This window comes from Ovis canadensis, chromosome 17 (genome assembly GCF_042477335.2).
Source record: "Ovis canadensis isolate MfBH-ARS-UI-01 breed Bighorn chromosome 17, ARS-UI_OviCan_v2, whole genome shotgun sequence".
In the NCBI taxonomy this organism is placed as follows: domain Eukaryota; kingdom Metazoa; phylum Chordata; class Mammalia; order Artiodactyla; family Bovidae; genus Ovis; species Ovis canadensis.
Genome location: NC_091261.1, coordinates 80,425,145 through 80,448,096, shown reverse-complemented (window position 1 = coordinate 80,448,096; position 22,952 = coordinate 80,425,145). Strand labels below are relative to the sequence as shown.

Here is a 22,952-nt window from a genome sequence, read left to right as displayed (position 1 = left end):
GAGGACATGGTTAAAGCCCTCCGGTGATAGAAAGTTTTAATTTGTGTTCTCTCTAATGAAAAATCTGTATTCATTCTGTATTTCCCTGGCTGCCCCGTGGTTAAGACTCCTCCACGCTTCCACTGCAGGGGGCGTGGGTTCGATCCCTGGTCGGGGAACTAAGATAATCCCTCATGCTGCACTGCAAGGCCAAAAAAAGAAAAGTATATGTTCATTCTGAAATATGAGAAAACCTAACCTTTAATTGTCTTTCCTGGGTCCCTGGCTTTGGAGACTATCATAATAAATGGCCAGTTGTGTTTGCTAGAGCATATTCCTACCCACTCTCAGTTGTTAGACCCAGTTCACTCTCAAGCTGGCATAAAATTACACACAGGGCACTTTTGCCACTTGCAAAAGCCATTCATCTGTTAAGAGATGTTCTCATCTCCACACAGGAGAACAGGAGAGTCATTAAAGCTTTTTTGTGAGTACTTGAACTAATTTCAGACTCTGCTGGCTCTCACCGTGAAGTAGGCAGACAGGTTCCGGTGGGTTCGATGAGTTAGAAGCACTGCTCTAGTGGGAAAGGACACAGACTTGGCACTGATTAGGCTGTTGTTTGCCTTTTCTAGGGTTGGTTTCTTTGTCTATAAAATGAGGAAACTACCTCCACCAAAGTAGCAGTTTTAGTTAAATGTCAGTCAGCCTCTGCTGTCTGGCAGTAAGTGTGTGCTGACCCACTGCCTTGTCCGAGGCACATAACTGCCGTCTCGCTGGGGCCTTAGGCCCTCAGAAGGCCCGGGCCCTGAGCAGGGGCACCTCTTCAGAGGCCCAGTGCTGCCGTCCGGGCACAGCGCAGAGCATGGCGTGGAGGAGCGCTGCCGCTTCCACCACCTGACAGCATCAAGAGCTGGGTGAGCAGGTGACCTCACCTTTCGGTTGCTATAGCCCCCTGCCTCGCTGTCTAGCTTTCTGAAGTGTTGCTGGAACCAAAGCAGATGATACCACGTAGCCTCTTTTGGTCTAGAATATCCTGGCTGAGTGATAACAAGACTGCAGGCCTGTTGGGGCCTTTCGAGAGGGGATGGGCACTCTTTTTTTGGCAGTCTTTTTTTTTTTCTCCCCCTAGGAGGACTTTGTATCTGCTGTGATCTTGAAACCATAAGCAGCTCTTCCACAGGTGCTTTTGTAGGGAAGGGCTTTGGTAGCTCTGTTCTTCAGATTAAAAAGTTGAGTTTCCTGTATCTCTCAGTGCATTTATTTTAAAAGAAAAAAAAGGGTTTGTTTTCATCTGAAAGATTTTGCTTTATGCCCATCCTCTGGCTAAAACTAAGATGTTAGCTTCCCTTATCTTCCCATCCTCATAGCCAGACCAGGCACTGCGCAGTAAGGCAAAGCTGATGAGTCTCATCAGACTGTTAATATCCGTGATATGTACTCTGAGAGATAACACAAACATTGTAGAGAAGGCGGTGATTAATTTTGTGGTTGGGTGAAACTGGGTAGGCAGGGCATACTTCCCAGTGAAGGTGACATTTGAACTTTGCCTTGAAGGATGAACTGCAGTCAGTAGGCAAGTGAAAATTGCCCTTGGACTAGGTTTCATGTAACTACTCGGACTTAAAGTGTTAATGCAGGTGCATGGGTAAAAGCAGAGCCAAGGTAATTTGGTTCCATTCTTATAAGATATGCTCAAAGATTGTCCTTTAAAAGAAAAGGAAGACCCCCTGCATTATGGAAATTCGAAGGCGGGGCAGGGGAGGGACCACAGCCCTTGCTGAGCCCAGTTGGTGCTGTGGCCTGGTACTCAGGCTTTCCCCTGCCCTGGCTCCCGTAGGAGGCATACGTGGCAAGTGCTGCACCCGTACAGGAAGCCTGCTTTTAAAGCCACCCGCAGCGCTCTTGCATTCGTGACAGTGCTGAGGCCACCGGATGCCTCTGGAGCAATGTGCTTGACCAGACTGTCTCTGTCCGGTTCTGCTTTCAGGCGTAGTCGAGTGCAATGGAGGAGTGGCTGAAGAGGACGAGGTGGAGGTCGTCCTCGAGCAGGAGCCCGCTGCTGACCAGGAAGTGCCAAGGGAGGCCGTCCTGCCTGAGCAGTCCCCGGGAGAATTTGACTTTAATGAGTTCTTTAACCTTGATAAGGTGCCATGCTTGGCTTCGGTGAGTGTAACAGCATGCTTGTAATTAATCACAATTGGATCAGTCAATTGGGGTTAAATTTGACCTGAGTCTTTAAGATTCTATTTAAAAGTTTTGTTTTGCTAGATGATTGGGAGGTTTTGTTTTTTTTTTTACTTTTATTCTTAAATATTATTTGAATTTTTGTTGGCTTTGTTTTGAGAAGCTAAGTAGAAATGATTGAGTGAGGATTCTGTACCAGTTAACTCTTTCTCCAGGCTGTTAGCATTGGACTAAGAATTCTTAAGATGTTTAAGAACATTGCTTTTATTTTTAAATAGTTAAGTGTTTATTGTAAAAACTTACTATGGAGGTGGATTTTTATAACTGGTGGTCAGTACCACACTGAACTGCATTCCTCAGGTATAACTGGTTAGGTGGTACCTCTATGATGTGATGGTTCTGAAAACCTTTTGTGGAAAGGAATGTGGGACACCATCACTGTTGCTGTTAAACTGTTGAGGTCTAATCTTCCTCGACTTTTAAAGCAGAAACAATAAGATATCCCAAATCTGCACTTTGTCCCTGCCCTTGCCCCGTCCCCTTTGACCACTTAGGGATTAGCAATGCCTCATCAAATTTTCAGACAAAATACAAAACTGTGACCTATGCCCTCAAAACTCTGTAGCTGCTGAAACAGTGCATAGCACTGATGAGATAGAATTTTTAAGGCCATTTGACCAAGAGCATCTGTACATCTTAAGACATCATTTATAGGACATGAAATACAGCTAGTAAGTTTGGCCAGTCCTTTAGAATTATTGGTTCACACACTTCAACTTACTCGACTCCTCAACTATAACTGCTTCCTGGCCGATTATTACGTGAGTGGACGACACTGGGCATGACCAAGCGGCGGCATTGTCCTGTCTCCTTTGTCATCTGCCTGCTGCCCAAAGCCTGAAAGATGGCCACACAGAACAGGTGAGCAGACACGGATAGCACTCAAAGGTACAGGCCCACAGGTGAGTGCCAGGGCAGTAGAGCTTAAATTCTCTATGGTGAAGACCAGATTTTATTTCCAGTCCATTGAGGACCAATACTTTAGTATAAAGTAAAATTACCACAGCAATGCCAGATTGCTACAAAAGTTTCTAAGCATTTACTGCAGCTCTCTGAACTTGCCTTACTGTGGACCAGCCTGGCCCGAGGCCACACTTGTCCACGGCGCTGGTCAGGAGCAGGTGGAGGGTGGCTGCAAACCAACTGGCAGCTGCCTGGCTTTGCTTCTTAAGTGCTAGCACAGTTTTAACTGTTAGTCTCCTAGGCTCCTATCTCACTCACAGTGAGCTGGCTAGTAGTCCTTTGGCTCACTGTGAGCAGAAGGGTTGTATCCAGATGTGAGTTTAATTTACTGGATGTAAAACTGAGTGGTCTTTTCAAATTCTTAGGGGACAGTATTTTTTTATTTTTACACCAACTGTGTTTAGTGACTTTTTTTTTGCATTCTCTTAGAAGACAATGGAAATCTTATTGTAAAAAGTTTTCACAGCTAAAGCTCAGAACTCAGAGGCCTGTACTTGGCTCCCACTGCAAGCACCCGTGAAACTTACCTGTGTGCCTTGACAGAGAGAATTCAGAGCTGAACGAGTAACGATAGGTGACATGCACGCCATGCTGTTTTAGGCTCTACATTCGACAGGCCATTTAATCCCCAGAAAAACCCTGTAAGTTAGATTACAGCTGTTCCCATTTCATAGATGAGGAAGCAGGCACAGAGAGGTTTAAATAACTTGCCTGAAGTCACGTAGCTAGTGAGTAGTGGAAACTGAATTCTAGTTTTTGTGCTTTGAGTTAAGAGTTCTTTACTCCAAATTCCCCACAGCTGTACTGCCTATAAAATATAAACGGGAGGAATGGGAACTGAGCACCACCTCATCCTTTAGCCCTCACCCTCAACCAAAACTTGGTTAATTCTGAATGGGAACCTAGGCTAGGAATTCTCTCCAGGGTTTTCATGGAGGTACTTACTCACTAAGGTATCTATTCTACAATAGGCTCGCTTAAAAGCAAAGCTGGGATCAGTAAAAAGAGATGCTCTGTTTGTCCTGTATAAACAACTAGACTCATAATTCTCAGAAAATGACCAATCAGTTGGGGAAAATAAGGGCAGTATAATGTTTGCATATCAACGGACAAATGATATAAAATGTTAGAGATAGTACCTGGCACTTAGTAGTCCCCATAAATGTTGGGTAGTAATTGGCATAAACAGAATTGCACCTATATTTGTAAGTTATATTTACTAACATTACAATACATTAGAAGCTGACAGCCACAAAAATCTGTACAAAATGAAAAGTTGGATCACACATGCAAATAATTTCAGTCAAATAATTAAAAATAATTTGATTTTAGATATGCACCTCTTACCACAGAGCCTGACACATAACAGGTACATAAAATTATGTCAAATGAAGGAAAAGGAAATCAAAACAGAAATCCTAAATCACTTAGGGATGAACAGGAATGGAACAAAGAAAAACCTTGGTGGTATAATCAAAAGTATGCTAAGAAGAAAACAGGTAGCCTTAATGCATTCATCAGAAATCCAAAGAAAAATCAAACTAGAATGAAGCAAATACAAAAATATAGACGTTTCAATGAAAGTAGAAAGTAAGAAAAGCATTTATCAGTAAAAGCTAGTAATTGTCAAAGAGCAAAAATATTTCACAGTATCTTTATCGGCATAATATGAAGCCTAGGACATGAACAGTCTAAACAACCTCTGACAGACCAAACTAGCAGCTGTATGGGTTACCTTAAAAATGCTATTAAAAATGTCTGGAAGGAGCAGTTGAAACATACCAGACTGCAGTTCACGGCCTCCTCAAAGACTCAATTAGAGGAGGCTGTGGGGTGTAGCAGCATTCAGCTGAGCACTGGAGCATCCCAGCTGGCTCTGTGGTAAAAATGACTGACCAGATTGTCTCTTATGATTCTTTTTGGCTTCAAAATGCTCTAGTTCTTGAAATTGGCATTTCCAGTAAACAAGAGTAAAAGTGACTTTGTGTGTGTTTTAGCTGTGATAAAACTAAGCTTCTCTAACAAAGTTGGTCACTGATCAAAGTATGGAGATAAGTTTCTCAACACTTACTGTCAGATCCTTAGAAAACGTCCAGATACTTTAGATTCACTTTCTTTTTCGTGTTCCTCCTGTGTATCCTCTGGCTTTTCTCCTATACAGTGTGACCAGAGGAAATACAGTACAGTGCAAAGCTATTTTTGCTATTTGTAAAATTTCAAACTCTTTCCAAAATTAAAGTATTTTAAATAGCTGTAGCTTTTACTTTTAAAAATAACCATTTTTCACCAAGGTGGTTGTGTTTTGGGTACAGTTCCCAACTTTTCACAGTGAAACATCACTTTATAATGCTTACCTTAAAATTTAATGATTGCAAATTAGTGCACTTGAAAGTCGGCATTATTCAAGGCGTGAGAGTTTACAAGTGGAATGTGATTGAACCTGCTGAACAATACCTGCAAAGACAGAAGTATGAGTTCTAGATTTCAGATAAAACAAAGTCTCTAACTCCGTCATATATGTACATGTCTTGGGGAGAAACCTGTTTGCTGTTTATGCCTTATTGTCAAGGATGGGCCTCATTTTCGGATTGATATTTACTTTATCTTGTCTTTTCTAAATATTGATCAGAACACTGCATAAAGATCAATTTAGGTATTTAATTAGATTTATAATAGGGTTTAACTGAAAATTTCTTTCCAAAAAATGCTTAAATCTAGTTTTCAAGAAGGACTGGCAATAGAAATTACTGTTATGAAACACTGTTGAAAAATAATTTCTGATCATAATGCATCATTTAATTGCTCTTATTAAACCAAAAACTATGGAGGTCAGATTTAAAAACAAACATGAAGTTTGAAACTTTCCATGAAGTTCAAACAGATATTAGAGATCATTTAAAAGTCTGTCTTTCACATTTTGATACTTCTTAAACTTTGACTTGGAAATATGAGCTCTGCGTTTTAGCTTTTGGGTTCTGAAATTAGCAGCATTGGATTTCACGGTGTTTATTACAACCTTGAGGGTGTTAAAGTTTGAAGCGAGGGTTGTCTTTCATCAGCTCTCTACACCTGATGCTTAGTTGAAGGCCACTCATCAGCTTGGCAGCGGAATGCTTTACTTTGGTGCTGGTTTTGATTTTGAAACTGTGCCTCCTTAGAACATTCATGGATTTTCTAATGAGGCAAATGATAGAAGATCAGAACGCTTTCTGTGGCAAAGAGGTTTTGCTTTATATGCTTAGAGAATACATGGTTATGCCCAAGTCTGGGTCACTGAGAAACGATCCAGGAGGGGGAGAGAAGTTAAAGATGTTCAAAACCCTAAGTTCTGAGGGTGTTTGCCTTCAGGTCAGCAGCATCGAAGGAGTTTCAAAGTAAGTGACCCTTCCTTAAAATTTGAGCCTTCTTGTCCTTTTCACCTGGAAACTGTTACCTTAGCTTCTTTCATTTCTCCCTTTAGATGATAGAAGATGTTTTGGGAGAAGGGTCAGTCTCCGCCAGTCGGTTCAGTAGGTGGTTCTCTAACCCAAGCCGATCAGGAAGCCGATCCAGCAGCCTCGGGTCAACACCTCATGAAGAACTGGAGAGACTTGCAGGTACAGTTGCTTCAGATTCTGCCCTGGACATAGACTTGAGCTTTCCTTGATATGGTTCATTTCATCTTCATTAGTCAGGGGTCCATTAGCATTCATGGGTTTCTGGATACTGAAAAATATCCTTCAATTTGTGTCCTTTTAATATTGTTGAAGATGTGTTTCTGTGCTTTATTGAGGACCAATTAATTATACATATATTAACTTGCCATATTAGGTCTGGAACAAGCCGTCCTCTCTCCTGGACAGAACTCGGGGAATTATTTTGCTCCTATACCACTAGAAGACCATGCTGAAACTAAAGTGGATATTCTAGAAATGCTACAGAAAGCCAAAGTGGATTTAAAGCCTCTCCTTTCCAGCCTTTCTGCAAATAAAGAAAAGCTTAAAGAGAGCTGTAAGTGTCTGTTAGAGTCTGTTTTAGGTATTTGAAACATTTGGATGCTCAGTCTTAATTAAGGCAGAATCAGTTCTAACAGACTGCTATTTCATCAAAAGTCAAATAGATGGTGTGTTTTGTTTAATGTTCTTCAAAAACACTTATAAAACAGTACCACCTCTTTTGAGAATCTACCAGATCAGCAGGTCACTGAACTCTGTGGCAAGAACTTTTCTTCTAAGTCCTGCTCACCTGGAGCCTGAGTAGAACCCTCCAGTGAGTATTTAGTCCTCCTGAGCATAACTTGGCAGCTGCTCATACCTCTGCCCTGGTTTGCCATGTTCTTGCTTAGGTGATAAGCCCTGAACGTGCAGCCTTGATGGTAGAATAACCATTGTGCAGGCAGCACTCTGGTTCTTGTTGGGCTGTCTGGGGTTCCTGTGCCTCCTAACGAGTCTCCAGAAGACCCTTCATAGTAGACATACCCCTGCAGGGTCTCAGTGCCTTCAGTTTGTCTGTTTTGTTATTAGTCTTTTCTGACAACTTCAGTTCAACTGTGAAATAAATCATTTTTGCCTTATCCACCGCAGAGTACAAAGAGTTCCTACCACATATTCCTTTGCTTGGCTTAACCTAGACTTTCTCAACCTTTCAGCACATTCAGGGGTTGTGCTTTCCGTGGAGGAGGTGGAAGCAGGGCTCAAGGGCTTGAAGGTTGACCAGCAAGTGAAGAATTCGACTCCCTTTATGGCAGAACATTTGGAGGAGACCCTGAGTACTGTGGCCAGCAATCGACAGCTCAAAAAAGATGGAGATATGACTGCGTTTAACAAGCTAGTGAGCACCATGAAGGCAAGTGGGACTTTGCCTTCTCAGCCTAAAGTCAGTGTAAGTATTTGGCACAGACCCCAGCCTTTTCTCCTTTTCTTTCTATTCCACTTCCCATCCAATAAATGGATTTTTAAAAAGGTATCCTGAGTAAGTTGGAAATTCTTTAGTAGTCATTTCATCCTCAATGCTTTTGTGTGTTCTCTAATTACCACTATACTGTTTGCTACTTGAAATAGCAGGTTTATCTGTATTGAAAAAGCAGGTTTATCTGTATTGAAATAGCAGGTTTATCTGTATTGAAAAAGCAGGTTTATCTGTATGTATTGTGTGTGACAGTATAGAGTCTGATAGATTCAGATATAACTTGCTTATCTTAACTCAGTGCTTAAAAAAAAATGGTGTAAAAATACCTTTGGGGATGAACTCTAGAGAAAGTTTTCTGTTTATTCAGCTGTTTGTTGTTGTTTAGTCGCTAAGTTGTGTCTGACTCTTGCAACCCCATGAACTGTAGTCCACCAGCTCCTTTGTCCATGGAATCTCCCAGCAAGAATACTGGAGTAGGTTGCCATTCCTTCTCCAGGGGATCGTCCCTACCGAGGGATGGAACCTGCATCTCCTGCGATGGAGGATTCTTCACCATTGAGCCCCCAGGGAAGCCCTTATTCAGCTACTTAAGTTAAAATAATTTTACCATATTTTTATAGTAAAGTCTTTTCACTACTACTAATTACTCCCAGATACCTGGGATTATTTGCCTTCTTGATTAGGTATTTGACAGATATTCATGGCATTTGTAAAGTATCTAAGATGGATTTTTCAAGACAATTGCATTCTGTTTATTTACTAATAGAAAAAGCTGTGACTCCAAACTTATAAAACACCTTTAGGCATTAAGTTGGGTTACAAGGTGATTGTATGTCAGTAAATGCAGGTGTGTAGCCCATACCGGTCTTCCCCATAACACATTTAGAGGGTGCCTCTCAGGCATGGTGTGTGTTACTATTGCTAACCCTTGATGATTACAGAGTGAAAGGGAAACAGTAAATCGAATAATATTAATTTGAAAAAAAAACACAGACTTACTCTAGTTGCTAAGTTATCTCAAATTTACCAAATTGAGTTTTGCCTGTTTTTCTTGACACCTTCTTGTCTGGGAACTACTGGTTAACCATGGGGGAAGCATGTGTTTCATTGTGCCGTGTACCAAGGGAGAACAGCTGATTTTTGCTATTTTGAATCTGACTAGCTGTTAGTGATCAATCCTAACAGAGATACCATTGTTCCTGGCCTACCTACCTGCCTCTCTACCTCCAGAAGGAGACATCTCAGATAGGTAAAGTTATTCTTGTGTATCTGACCACACCATGCCAGTTACAGGGGAATGTTCCTTGTAAGCTGCTTTAAATAATTTCCATGCAAGGAACTATTAGGTGTAAATGCTTTCAAATGAGGACCAGATCGCTTGGCTGTAAACAGTCCTCTGCTGCTTATTGCCTTTGTGTCTTGGGGATTAGGTGCTGACTACAGCAGGGTGGGTCAAATCTTATAAACAGCTTCTTTTAGTGTTAGTTAAGAAATGGGAGTGGGGGTGGGGGTGGGTTCGACTGTTTACCCGATGAGGCTTTTGAACATTTTGTTTTAGATGTGATTCTAGGGTTTGATATTAACGCAGTTGCCCCTGAGCTGTGAAGATAACTTGCTTGATGCTGGGGGTTCAGTGCTCTGAAATATATCTGGCTTCAGCTGAGGGAATGAGCCTCAAACAGGTGCATAAAGGAGTGGATGATATAATTTAAGGTGCTAGGCAAAGGGGAATACAAACCCAATCTAGGAAAAAAAAAAAAAAACAAGGAAATAATCTATGAAGTACACCAGGCGTTATCCCAAAATACTGCTTAATTTGCATGTTGGTGTTTGTCACGGGCTGCTTCCAGGCTCTCAGTGACTACAGCTGTGTGCGTTACGTATACTCTTTCTGATCTGCCTCCAGCCATTCTGGTTCAGTCATGTTGTTTATCCCCAAAAGAAGACATATTGGTTCAGTCTAAGCTGTATTTCAAATTAAGTTGTAGACTCTATCCTCCAAATATAGCAAGCCACCTAGTATAAAGTTGTGTCTTTGTTTTTGTTAGTTGGAATTAAATGACTCTTGAGGAGATCTTATTAAAATCATTTACAGTCCATTCCAATTCCAAAATCAACAATGAAACACTTGCATACTTGGGGGCTATTTGTCATGCCCGAGGACACTGCTGTGGACCTTCGCAGTTCCCGCTGGTGGAAGGGAAACTTGACAGAGAAAGCACTTCAGCCAGAGCTAAATGGACACACAAGGGTGTCCTGAAGCACCAGAGGTAATATAAGTTGGATGCAAAGTATAACTGCTACTGCATTAAAAGAATCGAAAGTGGAAGATTTTAATTTCATCCTGAATAGGAGACCCACTTTGGAATAGCTGCTTAAAAATAATAAAGTTTAAATTTCCTAAAATATGAAACTCTGAAATATAACGATTTTGGCCGAACTCGCATTTTTTTGGTACCATCTATGATCTGTAAATCTTGTTAAAGATAATAGCAAGCAAAGGTTGCTGTGAACATTAAAATCTGTAAATTATCAAAATTTCCTACCTGTGGCCTCTTACTAAACAAGTGTTCCCCCCGTTTCGCCATTTTCTTTTTCCCTTCTTTTGGACGCAATGTTAGAAACAGTGAAATGGACTTAGGGTTACCAGAGAGGAAAAAACCTTGTCTGAGGGTCTCTGAGTGGCCTTTGCATGTACGTGTGAGAATCCTTCCTGTTCCGAGGTCACTGAGACCTGTGCGACAAGTGGGGCAAGTTGATCTAAGTTTTCTGTGATTTGGACATCATTCTGCTGTTAAGTGCCAACTCCCTGGGGAGTTGTCAGTGTTTTCTTGTGGTCCCCAATTAATCTATAAGCTAAGTATGTGAGAAGGTTAAAACCAGTTTTCCTTTGACTTTTTTAGCGAACCCTTGAAAGCCATTTGATGTCCCCTGCTGAGATTCCAGGCCAGCCTGTCCCTAAGAACATCTTGCAGGTACTTCACAATCTTATACCAAGGCCTTGGAGTCCTGAACAGTAGTCCTCCAAACTGGTTTTGTGTAGTGGGCCAGCTTTGGGCCGTAGAGACTGATCCGTGTTGCCTAGCAACGAAGGATACAGTTTTGCTGCCTGACATAGCTCTCTGTAGCTATAAATGTGGGGTGGGTTGGTGGCTAAAAAAGATGATCGCGTAAAGCCTTGGTTTCCCGTTTGCAGGTTTGCAATTTCTATGGAAATTTAAAGTATCTAACCTATATTTGTAGCACTAACTTGAAGGAAATGTTGGTAGCTGAACGTTCAGAGAAATTCGTTGCATGTACATGTGCCAAGTCCTTCAGTGAAGCAGGAGGGAGATTCATCATTGGCTTCCAAATTCATAATCCACAGCCTCTGAGTAGGAAGAAGAACTAGGTTTGCTCACAGGATTTGACTTTTCTGCCTTTAGGAACTTCTGGGCCCACCTGTTCAGAGACCTGCTTCTTCCAATCTCCTGAGTGGCCTTATGGGGAGCTTGGAGCCTACGACATCATTACTGGGCCAGAGAGCACCCTCTCCTCCGTTGTCACAGGTGTTTCAGACGAGAGCGGCCTCTGCAGACTACCTTCGTCCCAGAATACCGTCACCGATTGGTAAATGCTCTTGTGCAGAGGTGTCCATCTGTCATTTCCCTTCTCCTTCCCCTCGGTATACCCATCTCCTAAAACTGGCAAAGTCTCTTTCGTTGGTACCCTTGAAGAGTTTAAAAAGAAATGTGCTGATTTGTTATGCTTTTTTCAGGGAGTGGTAAGGACACAAGTGGAAGGTAATTATCCAGCTGCCCTTCTGGATAAATAGGTTTATGTTACAGTTTTGTATTTTTTCTCTGGAGAACTAAATTGGATCCAGCTCTTTAGTCATCTTCCTTATTTGGGAAATTCAACAGAAAAAAAATTAATTTGGCTCCTTAGGTTTTTCCTTCATGGAGAAGTCAGACTAGTGGCTCTCTGCCAACCTGATGAAGCTATACACAACCAACTGTGAGGTATTACGGCTGATTCAGAACATGAATGGGAGAAGCACTTCCAGAAAGCTGTGTTAGCAAAAGTGTGCAGAATCTGTGTTCCTGTACCCTCGACCACTCTAGGCTGCTGGCTGTTCTGACCCCTGCTGGTTATATTGTGAGAGAGAGTGTTTGTAATCTTTCCACAGTTAGGGAGATCTAATGGAAATAGTGTGAATCTCAGAACACTGGTGTCTTCTTTGGTACTAGCTGGTGTGGTTACAGAGAGCCAGATCACTGGCTAGAAAAGCTCTTCCCTCCCAGATAGAGGTCTCGGCTCTGAAGAGACAGCTTAGTGGGGGATGGATACACCAGCAGCTTGAATGTTTAAGTGCTCGGAGAGAGGTCCGTGAGGTCCCCACTGTAGGGGCACGGAAGAAGAGTGACATCATCAGCCCAGGAAATCAGTCCTTCATGAAAGAGATGGTGCTCAGCAAGGAGCATCACGCAGTGGAGATAATGCCTCTGATGGACAGGTACTATCTTGACACGCACTGACTCTGTAACCTTCCCAACAGGTTTCACGTCAGGACCACAGCAGCTTCTCGGAGATCCATTCCAAGGCATGCGCAAGCCCATGAGCCCAGTCACAGCCCAGGTCTGGCTGAACTTTTTCTCAAGCTTGTTTCTCAAACTTGTTTGCTTTCCACCCTTGTGGAAATACAGAATTAAATGGCTGTAATGCTTGGAAGTGGTTTTGAACTGTAACTCAGGCTCAGTGAAAGCTAGAAAACTGGTGGAGTTATATCATTATATAAAGTCATAAAATCACTAACATCCAGTTTAGGCAGGTTTGCAGCATCTTAGCTTCTCTTAGCTGCTGCTTAAAACATTACCTCTTCTGAAAGATCAAAGAGAGGCCTTTGTAGAAGGTGTACTGGTGTCGTTCTGCTGACGCCCCTCTGCCACATCTGTCCAGCAGATGAGCCAGCTAGAATTGCAACAGGCAGCTTTGGAGGGGCTGGCCGTGCCACATGACCTCGCGGCGCAGGCAGCGAACTTCTACCAGCCTGGTTTTGGCAAACCGCAGGTGGACAGAACCAGAGATGGATTCAGAAACAGGTAAATTCCTAATCTTACCCTTGAGATTTGCAAATTAGTTATCCACAGTATCATTTCTGTTGTACACACTGATACACTGTATAACATATGGTGACAAGTCTTACCTACCGAGTGTTCAGTAGAGGAAAGTATATAGTTGAATTCTGTTGCAGGGGCATAGGCTTTGCATCCTATATAATTTTATTTATACTCTTCATTTAAAGGATTCGTTTTTACAGATGTAGCTGGCGTAGCTACTTATTTGAAGTTATACTTATGAAATGATGGAAACTAAAACTCCACCTCGCTTCCCCACCCTCAGGCTCCTTGTTGAGTATCAAACTGTCCCTTAAGTCAGGTTTGTTGATCAAATAGTCCCTGACTTCACTCTCCTCCCATCCTCTCCACCAGTTTCAACAGGCAGTGAAATGAAATGAACCATAAGTTGGGGAAGAAAGAGTAGCAGTATTGTCCTTTTTTTTATTGTAAAATAGGCAGAAAACTTCATGAAGCAAATGTATAGCTTATTGTAAGGCAGACTCCCTTGTCAGCTCCCCAGAAGCCCTCCCTGTGCCTTGTCCCAATACCCCTCTCTCCAGAAGTGACCATTGTCCAGTCTCTAAAAGAAAAGTAGTCACCACCTTCATATTTTTAGTTTTATCACCAAAGTGGGCATCCTTAAACACAGTACTCCCACCCCATATAGTATTTGGTACTTGAAACTTATTTGTTTTGATGTGATTATTAAAAATGCTGCCTCAGCGTCTTACTTCATCTGGTCATATGTTGACACTTTCAGAAAGCACTGGAACTAGTAAGCTCTCTGTCCTCTTGCATAAATGTGCCGGCCCTGTAAGAGCCCTCCAGTCTGTACAGAGAGCTCAAGGCTGCTCTGCTGAGCCCCTTCACTGGACTTCTGTCTACAGCATAGCAATTTGTTGACCTTCAAAGCATTTTCAGTTCAGTTCAGTTCAGTCGCTCAGTCATGTCCGACTCTTTGCGATCCCATGAATCGCAGCACACCAGGCCTCCCTGTCCATCACCATCTCCCAGAGTTCACTCAGACTCACGTTCATCAAGTCCGTGATGCCATCCAGCCATCTCATCCTCTGTTGTCCCCTTCTCCTCCTGCCCCCAATCCCTCCCAGCATCAGAGTCTTTTCCAGTGAGTCAACTCTTCGCATGAGGTGGCCAAAGTACTGGAGTTTCAGCTTCAACATCAGTCCTTCCAGAGAACACCCAGGGCTGATCTCCTTCAGAATGGACTGGTTGGATCTCCTTGCAGTCCAAGGGACTCTCAAGAGTCTTCTCCAACACCACACTTCAAAAGCATCAATTCTTCGGTGCTCAGCCTTCTTCACAGTCCAACTCTCACATCCATACATGACCACAGGAAAAACCATAGCCTTGACTAGATGGACCTTAGTCGTCAAAGTAATGTCTCTACTTTTGAATATACTATCTAGGTTGGTCATAACTTTTCTTCCAAGGAGTAAGCGCCTTTTAATTTCATGGCTGCAATCACCATCTGCAGTGATTTTGGAGCCCCCCAAAAATAAAATCTGACACTGTTTCCACTGTTTCCCTGTCTGTTTCCCATGAAGTGATGGGACCAGATGCCATGATCTTTGTTTTCTGAATGTTGAGCTTTAAGCCAACTTTTTCACTCTCCTCTTTCACTTTCATCAAGAGGCTTTTTAGTTCCTCTTCACTTTCTGCCATAAGGGTGGTGTCATCTGCATATCTAAGGTTATTGATATTTCTCCCAGCAATCTTGATTCTACTTGTGTTTCTTCCAGCCCAGCGTTTCTCATGATGTACTCTGCATATAAGTTAAATAAGCAGGGTGATGATATACAGCCTTGATGTACTCCTTTTCCTATTGGAACCAGTCTGTTGTTCCATGTCCAGTTCTAACTGTTGCTTCTTGACCTGCATACAGATTTCTCAAGAGGCAGGTTAGGTGGTCTGGTATTCCCAGCTCTTTCAGAATTTTCCACAGTTTATTGTGATCCACACAGTCAAAGGCTTTGGCATAGTCAAGAAGCACTTTAGATATCCACAACTTAATTTGCTCTTGGCAACAACTTTGTGAGGTGGATGGGGTAAAGAACTGCATTTGACAGAAATTTAGATTTTTCAAATGTGACTTACTTGAAACTAGCAGGTAGATCCAAGACAGTGTCAATTTTTGGATCAGATGGTAGGCCCTCCCTGCCTGTACACTCTGTGTACAGTCATAGCCCCCAACAGACACAGTTTCTCCTTCTCTTGCTTTTTTTACCTCTTAGTCACTCAGAATACTCTCTCCCCTCGCTGTCTTACTTGGTCTCAGTGTGGCAGCCCTGGGGCTTACCTGATACAGACTGGAAGGCAGCCAGGAGTTTAGGGTTCCCTTTTGCTTATGAGTCCGTGAACTTCAGAATCATTGACCGTCCTGAGGCTTTGGCCTTTGCAGTACACGGTCTGACATCACTGAAATGCAGTGAAGCTTTGATTAGCCAGTGAGCTCATGTAATTCATTCTTCTCTCAGCCTATGTGGTCATCCACTCTTTGCTGTTTTCTTCCAAGAGAGAATAAGTAGAAAGTCTGGGGAGAGAAGGAAGTCTGCTCTTTTAAACTTTATTTGGGAGGCCGAGGGCCAGCCCTGTGTGCAGACCCAGAGTGGCAGGGAATGCTCCGGGTGACTGGGTCCTTAAAGTAGCTCAGTCTTGGTGGCCTGTCTGACTTGAACTGGTGTCTCTCGGAGCCTCAGTTCTGCACCAGGGACTGTGGTACTCGGTGTTGCTCCCTACGCTCCAGAATGCAGGCCCTCTCTAGCCTGCCTCACTGGCATAGTCAGCAACAAGCTACACAGCTGCCCCGGATAACCCTACACTCCCAAGACCTTCCCACATCCCTTACCTGTTCCTCTACCCCTCGTTTTCCCATTGTACTCTGCTGGTACCCTTCATGTGCCATGTTTGCCCTAGATTAGTATCTCCCTCATTAGACGACAGCTCTTACAAGACCCAGGACTGTGTGTCATTAAGCTTTTGTCTCTCCTCAGAACTTGGCATATAGTTTTGCACGTTATTAAATGCTTGGGAAATTGAAGAAAGGAAATGGGATGTTTCCTGGGCTGGCCTTGAGTTTTATGCAGTTTAAACTTGAAGTTTGAGCAGCTAGGGACTCACACAGATAACTGGTTTTTGTTTACAGGCAACAGCGAGTGACCAAGTCACCAGCACCCGCGCACCGAGGGAATTCCTCTTCCCCTGCCCCAGCCGCCTCCATCACAAGCATGGTCAGTGACCTCTGCCCTTATGATTGACTCCTAGGCTTCTCCCTGCTTGGTTGCTCCTGTGTCACTAGGTACCCCAAATTGTCCTTGAGCGCCTTCCACAGGAGTCAGTGATTTAGTAGATGTTTACACCTGCCTGTTGATTAAGGCCTCCCCTTTCAGAATGTAGTCTCTCAGGATTCTAAGTTCTAGTGAAGCCCCATGTTGGGGAAAACGTGTTCCAGCAGATGGAAGAGTCAGGGCCAGGGCATACAGGGTGGTGCGGTGTGTTCCAATGAATGATCACTGGAGTGGGGAGCAGAAGAGGGATGAACGTGAAGGGTGGGAGGTGAGGAAGATGGGTGATGGGAGCTAGAGCATGGGAAGTCCAGTAAAACATGGTGCGAGTCCACAAATTTAGATTCAGTTCTCAGAGTGGAGGCTGGGACAGAGTGATTTGCTTATTTGCAGTGACAAGTCAAGCTTTACAACTGACTCATGAACCAGCATTATTTATTTTTTTAGGTTTCACTCACCTCACAGACCTTTATCACCTATTCAGGGCTGATGAGGGGAAAAGACTATTATTCTGTACTTCAGGACCCCAAGTGGTCTTTGCACCAAGCACCTTGAAGGCAGGATCTAGGAGCTTTTCTGTGCGTAATTCATGCCCTGTCTCCTGTCATCAAGGATACGGGGTTGTTTAATGAGAAATTTGCATGCACAGTAAAAACATCAGTGTAAAAACTGGCAGTAAAGAGGTGGGAACAAATGACCCCAAATGGTGAGTGCTGGTGCGGAGGAAACCGTCAGGAAGCTACTTGGGTTTTCTGGTAGCCAAGTCGGGGTAGGAAACATTAAGAGTACAGAGAAATTGAGGTTCTGTGGTTGCATCTGAAATGTCCTTTCCCAACTTAGGGGAGGGGCCTGCTATTTCAGGGTTTTCTCCTGGCCATGTTTTCCCCCCTTCCCAGCCTAACTCTGGCTTGGGGAATGGCTGGAGCAGAGGCTGCAGAGGCAGGTAGAACTTTCTGTGCTTTAGCTAGCTGTGCGCTAGCTGCATCTTGGTTTTGATTAAAGTGAACTGCGTGCAAGGGATGACGCTGCCTGCTCGGCCCATCCTGATGCTTTCTTCCAGCAGCTAGAGGCCAGAATGTTGGAGTTGGCTTCTGCCACGTGCTGCCGAAAGGGAACTCTTCAGCTTCAGTAGTTTGGCCACTTGATTAGGGAGAGGCAATTAAAGACTGTGTGAATACTGTTTTCCCTACAGCTTTCTCCTTCCTTCACTCCTACCTCAGTAATTCGTAAGATGTATGAGAGCAAAGAGAAAAGCAAGGAGGAGCCAGCCTCTGGAAAAGCAGCTCTTGGTGACAGTAAAGAGGACGCTCAGAAGCCCAGTGAAGGTACTTGAGAGCTGTTGAGGCTGGAGCACCAGCAACGTGTGTGACAGAGCACCAGCGTGCAAAGCCTTGGGCAAGGCCCCTGCTGCTCCAGACCTCAGTTCTGGGTTTAACAGGAGGCGTGGACCAGCTCACAGGCACTTAGCCACTTGAAATTCTGACCAGTCTAATAGTGCTTAGAGTGCTGGCATTAGGAAGAACAAGCATTCAGGATCCTTATTTAGGCTTGAATTATGAGTACACTTATTTGGCAAATTAATAAAAGTTCAACCAGTTTTATTTCTGAAAGGTTCTCTCCAGTCTGGAGACTAATTACCCAGTAAGAACTATGCAGTGGGTGACGCATATAGGAGGTGTGTGAGGCTTTCAGAAATACGTGGAAAATGTAAGAGGTTTTTAGGGGTTGCATAGTTCAGATTGTTAAAGACACAGTGAAACAGACTCTAATAAGTAAGGTTTACATAGGTCTAGGTATTGGTCTAAGAGCTTTCTGCCTGTGAGAAAGCTTCTGGGGAAAGGAAGGAAATCCGGTTGGTCCTATTAAAAGGCAGTTCAGGTTCCTCACCAGACAGTAATTGTTCTTTAGGCATTCTGTTGTGATGAATTTGCATAATTTTACTCACTTTTCCCCTTAGGCTGAAAAGCATGTTAATCCCAATTGTGAGCTTTCTAATAAATGAGTTACTGGTTCATCGGGAGGACAAAAAAAGTTTGTGAATACCAAAATATTCTGTCTGGATCCTTACAGAGAACCTCCTGTCATCCAGCTCTCTGCCCACTGCTGCTCGGGACTCTTCTCCCACCACAAATCCCAAATTGTCAACCCTGCAGCGGCTTTCCTGTTCCACCCCACTGTCCCAGACCAACCGTTACACCAAAGAACAAGATTATCGACCTAAAGCAACAGGGAGGAAGACACCCACCCTGGCATCCCCCGTTCCAGGAACACCTTTTCTCCGCCCTGTCCACCAAGTTCCCCTGGTCCCCCACGTCCCCATCGTTCGGCCTGCTCACCAGCTTCACCCGGGGTTGGTCCAAAGGATGCTGGCCCAGGGAGTACATCCACAGCATCTTCCAAGTTTGCTCCAAGCTGGTGAGTTTCTAACTTGGCATGAGTTGCTAGAACTGATGAAGTGCTGTACCATTGGAGGGCCTTATCCCTAGAAAGATTCCATTGGGTCCAATCTGATCTATTCCTTAGTCCACTGAAAGATCAGGAAACTAGCTTGAACAGTCTTCATTCTTAAGAAACTTTCAGATCACCAAAACTGTATAGTCAAGCTTGAAAATTCTCAGGTAGATTATTTCTGTTTCTTCTTTCTGCCCAATAGGTGTGCTTCCCCCTGGGATGGACCTGACCCATTTACAGGGGCTGTCTGGCCCAATCCTGAGTCAACCCTTTTACCCTTTGCCTGCCACTAGTCACCCTCTCCTAAACCCTCGTCCTGGGACACCTCTGCATCTGGCAATGGTGCAGCAGCAGCTGCAACGCTCAGGTAGGTTCAGGAGAGGACCAGGTGAGCTAAGGGTTAGGAGGTTCTGAACCAATTTCCAGTGAAGGGGATAAAATGACACTGTTTACTAATATATCCTAGCAAGACTGGATTGGGAATTCCTGTGAAGACAGTTGGAAAGCCAGGTGCACCCTGGCTTTTTTTGGGGGGGTGGGGTGGGGTATGTTTGCCTTTTTGGAGAGGAAGCTGAGAATCCTTCTGACAGATTCAGCATAGGGAGTGCCGAGAGTAGATACTCTCCCTGGCTTGTGTTGTTGCTTCTGCTTGTCATGGGGAGTAGGGGGTGTGTCATCTAGGATGGACTGTCAATACAAATGAATACCTCAGCCTTCCAAGGTACTGTTCTGGCACTTTGGAAAGGCGTCTCCAAAAGCAGCCCAGAATCAATCACCTTGTTAAGAACTGTTCGTAGTTCGTGTGCAGTGAAGCCCGGCCTAGTGGAGAACTGCTCCCCTCCTGTGCTCTGAATGAGAACCTTCCTTCATGTCTCCACAGTTCTTCATCCTCCAGGCTCTGGTTCCCAGGCAGCTGCTGTCAGCGTTCAGACGACTCCTCAGAATGTGCCCAGCAGGTCAGGCCTGCCGCATGTGCACCCCCAGCTCGAGCACCGCCCCAGCCAGAGGAGCAGCTCCCCTGTGGGCCTCGCCAAATGGTTTGGCTCAGACGTGCTGCAGCAGCCCCTGCCCTCCATGCCCACCAAAGTCATCAGTGTAGATGAACTGGAGTACCGACAGTGAGCAGGGCAGGCTCGCTCGCCAAGCCTGGACCTGTGGCGGCACCCCGGTCAGGACTCTGCTTCCTCATCTCACGTGGGTTTACGGCTTTTACTTTGTAGCACTCTTGTGTGAAGCTGTTTAGGGGCACCCAGGCATCTGGTGTGGTCTGCGTCATGATGGAAGGAACTTAACCAGTCAGTGGAGTCTACATGGTTTGAATCCAGGATGCAGTATTGTCAGTCCTAGAAAGTCTTTTTTTGTAAGATATGTGAATGAAGTGTTGGTGTCTTCACCAAAAGGTGGCACCTTAAGGGTTCTTAGAAAATAAATGTATAGACCCTTATGTACAGACCTGTGTATAAACAACTTTTGTACATACATATAGGATAGCTTTCTTGAAATTATACAGCTGTACATAAAAGTAGCTGGTATTAGGTAAGCCTGTGTCAACATTTTGGATTTTTTTTTCCACTTGTACAGTTCGGGCTGTTTCTTTTGGTTGATTAAAGTTGCATATGCTAAGTGTGTGAATGAAGCGAATGGCACTGTTGTGTTTATTTCTTCCTGAATCCCTTCCTCTTCAGTAGGTTCTTGAGGGAAATTACCTTGAGTTTTTTCTGTAAGACTCATGGACCTGAACTCTGCTTGGGAGGAGGAAGCCATGGCCCTCTTTCTTGAGCCTTAATGACCCCAGTGGGTAAGTTTAGACTGAGCTGACCCTATAGGTAGTCTTGTGGCTAATATCAGATGATAATGTGTAATTTCTAAAATGAAACCCAACTAAAGAAAATAATTTATTGGGTCATCAGGTATATGGTCATTTGTCACATTTACTGGGGCAAAAGTCAACGGTTGGCTTCCTGTTCTCCAAGTCAGAGTCCCCAATAGGGAAAAATGGAGCCTTAGAATTCCGATTCATTCCAGAATTGTTTCCGTATAGAACTTCCCTCAAGCCTCTGGTGCCTGTGTTAACTTCTTCTGTGTTCTTACTCCTCCGCTCCGATATTCTGTGGACTGTAGCTGCATACACTGGGGAAGAGGATTCTACGCAAGTAACTACGGCCTGGAGCCCCCTTTCCTGACTGAAGGCTTCATTCCTCCCAATCCAAGGTGGCAGACCTCAAGCTCCTCAACTGAGCTCAGCCAGTCTCTCAGCTCTTCCCATTTAGGGCCCTCAACTCTAGTTTGACTTCATAGTAGAGGTTCAAACAATGAGACCATTCTGATTCACAAGTGAAGTGACTGGATTTTGACTAAAATGTTAAAAAAACAGCCTAAAGGTTCAGGGTGCAGCCTATTACCCTGGAGCTGCCCACTCTGCCCTGTGCTTCCGAGAACAAATAGCAGGTCGCTTTTCAACAAAACCTGGCTTTGTGGATTGAGCATGAGGTCTGTCTCTTCACAGTACTTCAACTTGAGTACTTCAACTTCAGCCCTCCCTCCCTGCAGTGGGATCTGAGTGAATCAACTTCAGAAATAAGCCCTGTTTAGAATTCTCACAAATGCCTTGTTTCATAAACAAAGAATCTGGAAAATAGTCTCAAGCAACAGGGGCAGAACAGAAACATGGATCCAACTCCATCCTGTGTGTCCTTTCACTTCCTTTCCTTTCCTATTGAACCAACAGTCCAGGGTGTAAAGTGGGGAGGGTTGGTTTGAAGCTGCTAGTGAGGAATTCCTTTTTAGGCTAGAAGCTAATACGATAGACATGAACAAATGTAGGCACCAGGCAAAGGGCAAAGCCAGTAGCTGGTGAGATGGAGTCAGAAGAAAATAAAGGAATGTTGCTAAGAATAGCACAGCAGAAGCTAAATGCATAGATCTTAAAGCTATTTTGGTGAACGGGAGTAGAGGCAAAAAAAGGAAGTGAATACAGTCTTCAGAAACTAAGAGCCAGCTATGGAGTAAAAGGAGAACATGACATGATGTCTCAGCTAATAAGCCATCTTACAGGGAGCAACTCTGGGGAGTCTAGCAGGCATGAGAAGCTTAGAAGCAATCAAAGCTGGAAGAATGTGCAAAGCCTCCTCATAGTAGAACAGCAGAGGGCTAGAGAGAATCTTGTGGAAGTTGAGGGGTCAGGTAGGAAAGAACATTGCCTCTGCCCCTACGAAGTAGTTGAGCAACCAGTACTTTGAAACAGTAATAATGAGAAGTAGGGGGGGAAATGGGAAAGTACAGGAACTTCCATGCTAGTCCAGTGGTTAAAACTCTGTACTCCCAGTGAAGGGGCCCTGGGTTCAATTCCTTGTCAGGCAACTAAGATCCTGTGTGCTGTGAGGCACAATGAAAAAAAATAAAGCTAAATTTTTTTTATGGGGAAGTACAGCCAGGTCTTCTTGTAGGAAATATCTTGTAAGATAGCCTCTTAAGGTAGAAAGTCAGGTCCACTGGCCTACAAATGAAAGGGATAAACTCCAAGAATGAAGATAACATACTGGAGTTAAACAGACTCTTCAATATTCTACGCCCTTTACTAACAGCTGGTTCAAGAATGGGTATGAGACACAGAGGAATTGGCTGTGCAGCTTCTGGGAAATGGCTTCACCAAAAGTTAAGACTCAGCCCTCTTCAGCATCCTCTAGATATTGGTATAAAGCCCAAGGCTATAAAGATATTCTTCAACTGTGAAGGGAGCCATCTGCCCAGCAGAGCAGTGAACAGGATGGCGTCATGGAAAGAATTTGGATCGTCAGTCTACCAGCTAGCCCATCTGAGCTCCAGACAACTTATGTGAGAGACCAAGTTTTCTTCCATTTCAGCCAGTTAAGTGACTGTCTGCTATTAAACACAGCTTAATACTTTTGGCGACCTGATGCCAAGAACCGACTCACTGGAAAAGACCCTGATACTGGGGAAGATTGAAAGTGGGAGAAGGGGATGACAGAGGATGAGATGGTTGAATGGCATCACCAACACAATG

General features: G+C 44.0%; 1 protein-coding gene and 1 long non-coding RNA gene across 15 annotated transcripts in view; one reads left to right on the top strand and one right to left on the bottom strand.

The window, feature by feature from the left end:
- Positions 1-20,564, top strand: part of EIF4ENIF1 (eukaryotic translation initiation factor 4E nuclear import factor 1) — a 39,699-nt gene extending 19,135 nt beyond the window's left edge. For 4 of the 14 annotated variants that reach the window (XM_069557146.1, XM_069557134.1, XM_069557147.1 and 1 more), the window contains exons 7-19: positions 1,970-2,145; positions 6,650-6,785; positions 7,000-7,179; positions 7,817-8,049; positions 10,980-11,051; positions 11,502-11,685; positions 12,614-12,693; positions 13,015-13,157; positions 16,339-16,423; positions 17,670-17,802; positions 18,548-18,892; positions 19,131-19,295; positions 19,809-20,564. In XM_069557146.1, the coding sequence (XP_069413247.1) occupies positions 1,970-2,145; positions 6,650-6,785; positions 7,000-7,179; positions 7,817-8,049; positions 10,980-11,051; positions 11,502-11,685; positions 12,614-12,693; positions 13,015-13,157; positions 16,339-16,423; positions 17,670-17,802; positions 18,548-18,892; positions 19,131-19,295; positions 19,809-20,050 (2,174 nt within the window). In that variant the 3' untranslated portion in view covers positions 20,051-20,564. The remainder of the gene's footprint in view (positions 1-1,969; positions 2,146-6,649; positions 6,786-6,999; positions 7,180-7,816; positions 8,050-10,979; positions 11,052-11,501; positions 11,686-12,613; positions 12,694-13,014; positions 13,158-16,338; positions 16,424-17,669; positions 17,803-18,547; positions 18,893-19,130; positions 19,296-19,808) is intronic. The other 10 variants (XM_069557138.1, XM_069557136.1, XM_069557139.1 and 7 more) reach the window with 3 other exon arrangements.
- On the bottom strand, positions 5,301-16,395 carry LOC138422369 (uncharacterized). Its single transcript, XR_011249850.1, has 3 exons — positions 15,493-16,395; positions 5,544-5,643; positions 5,301-5,342 (listed from the first exon to the last, which is right to left on the bottom strand). It is a non-coding gene; the product is annotated as an uncharacterized lncRNA (long non-coding RNA).
- Positions 20,565-22,952: the final 2,388 nt, after the last annotated feature.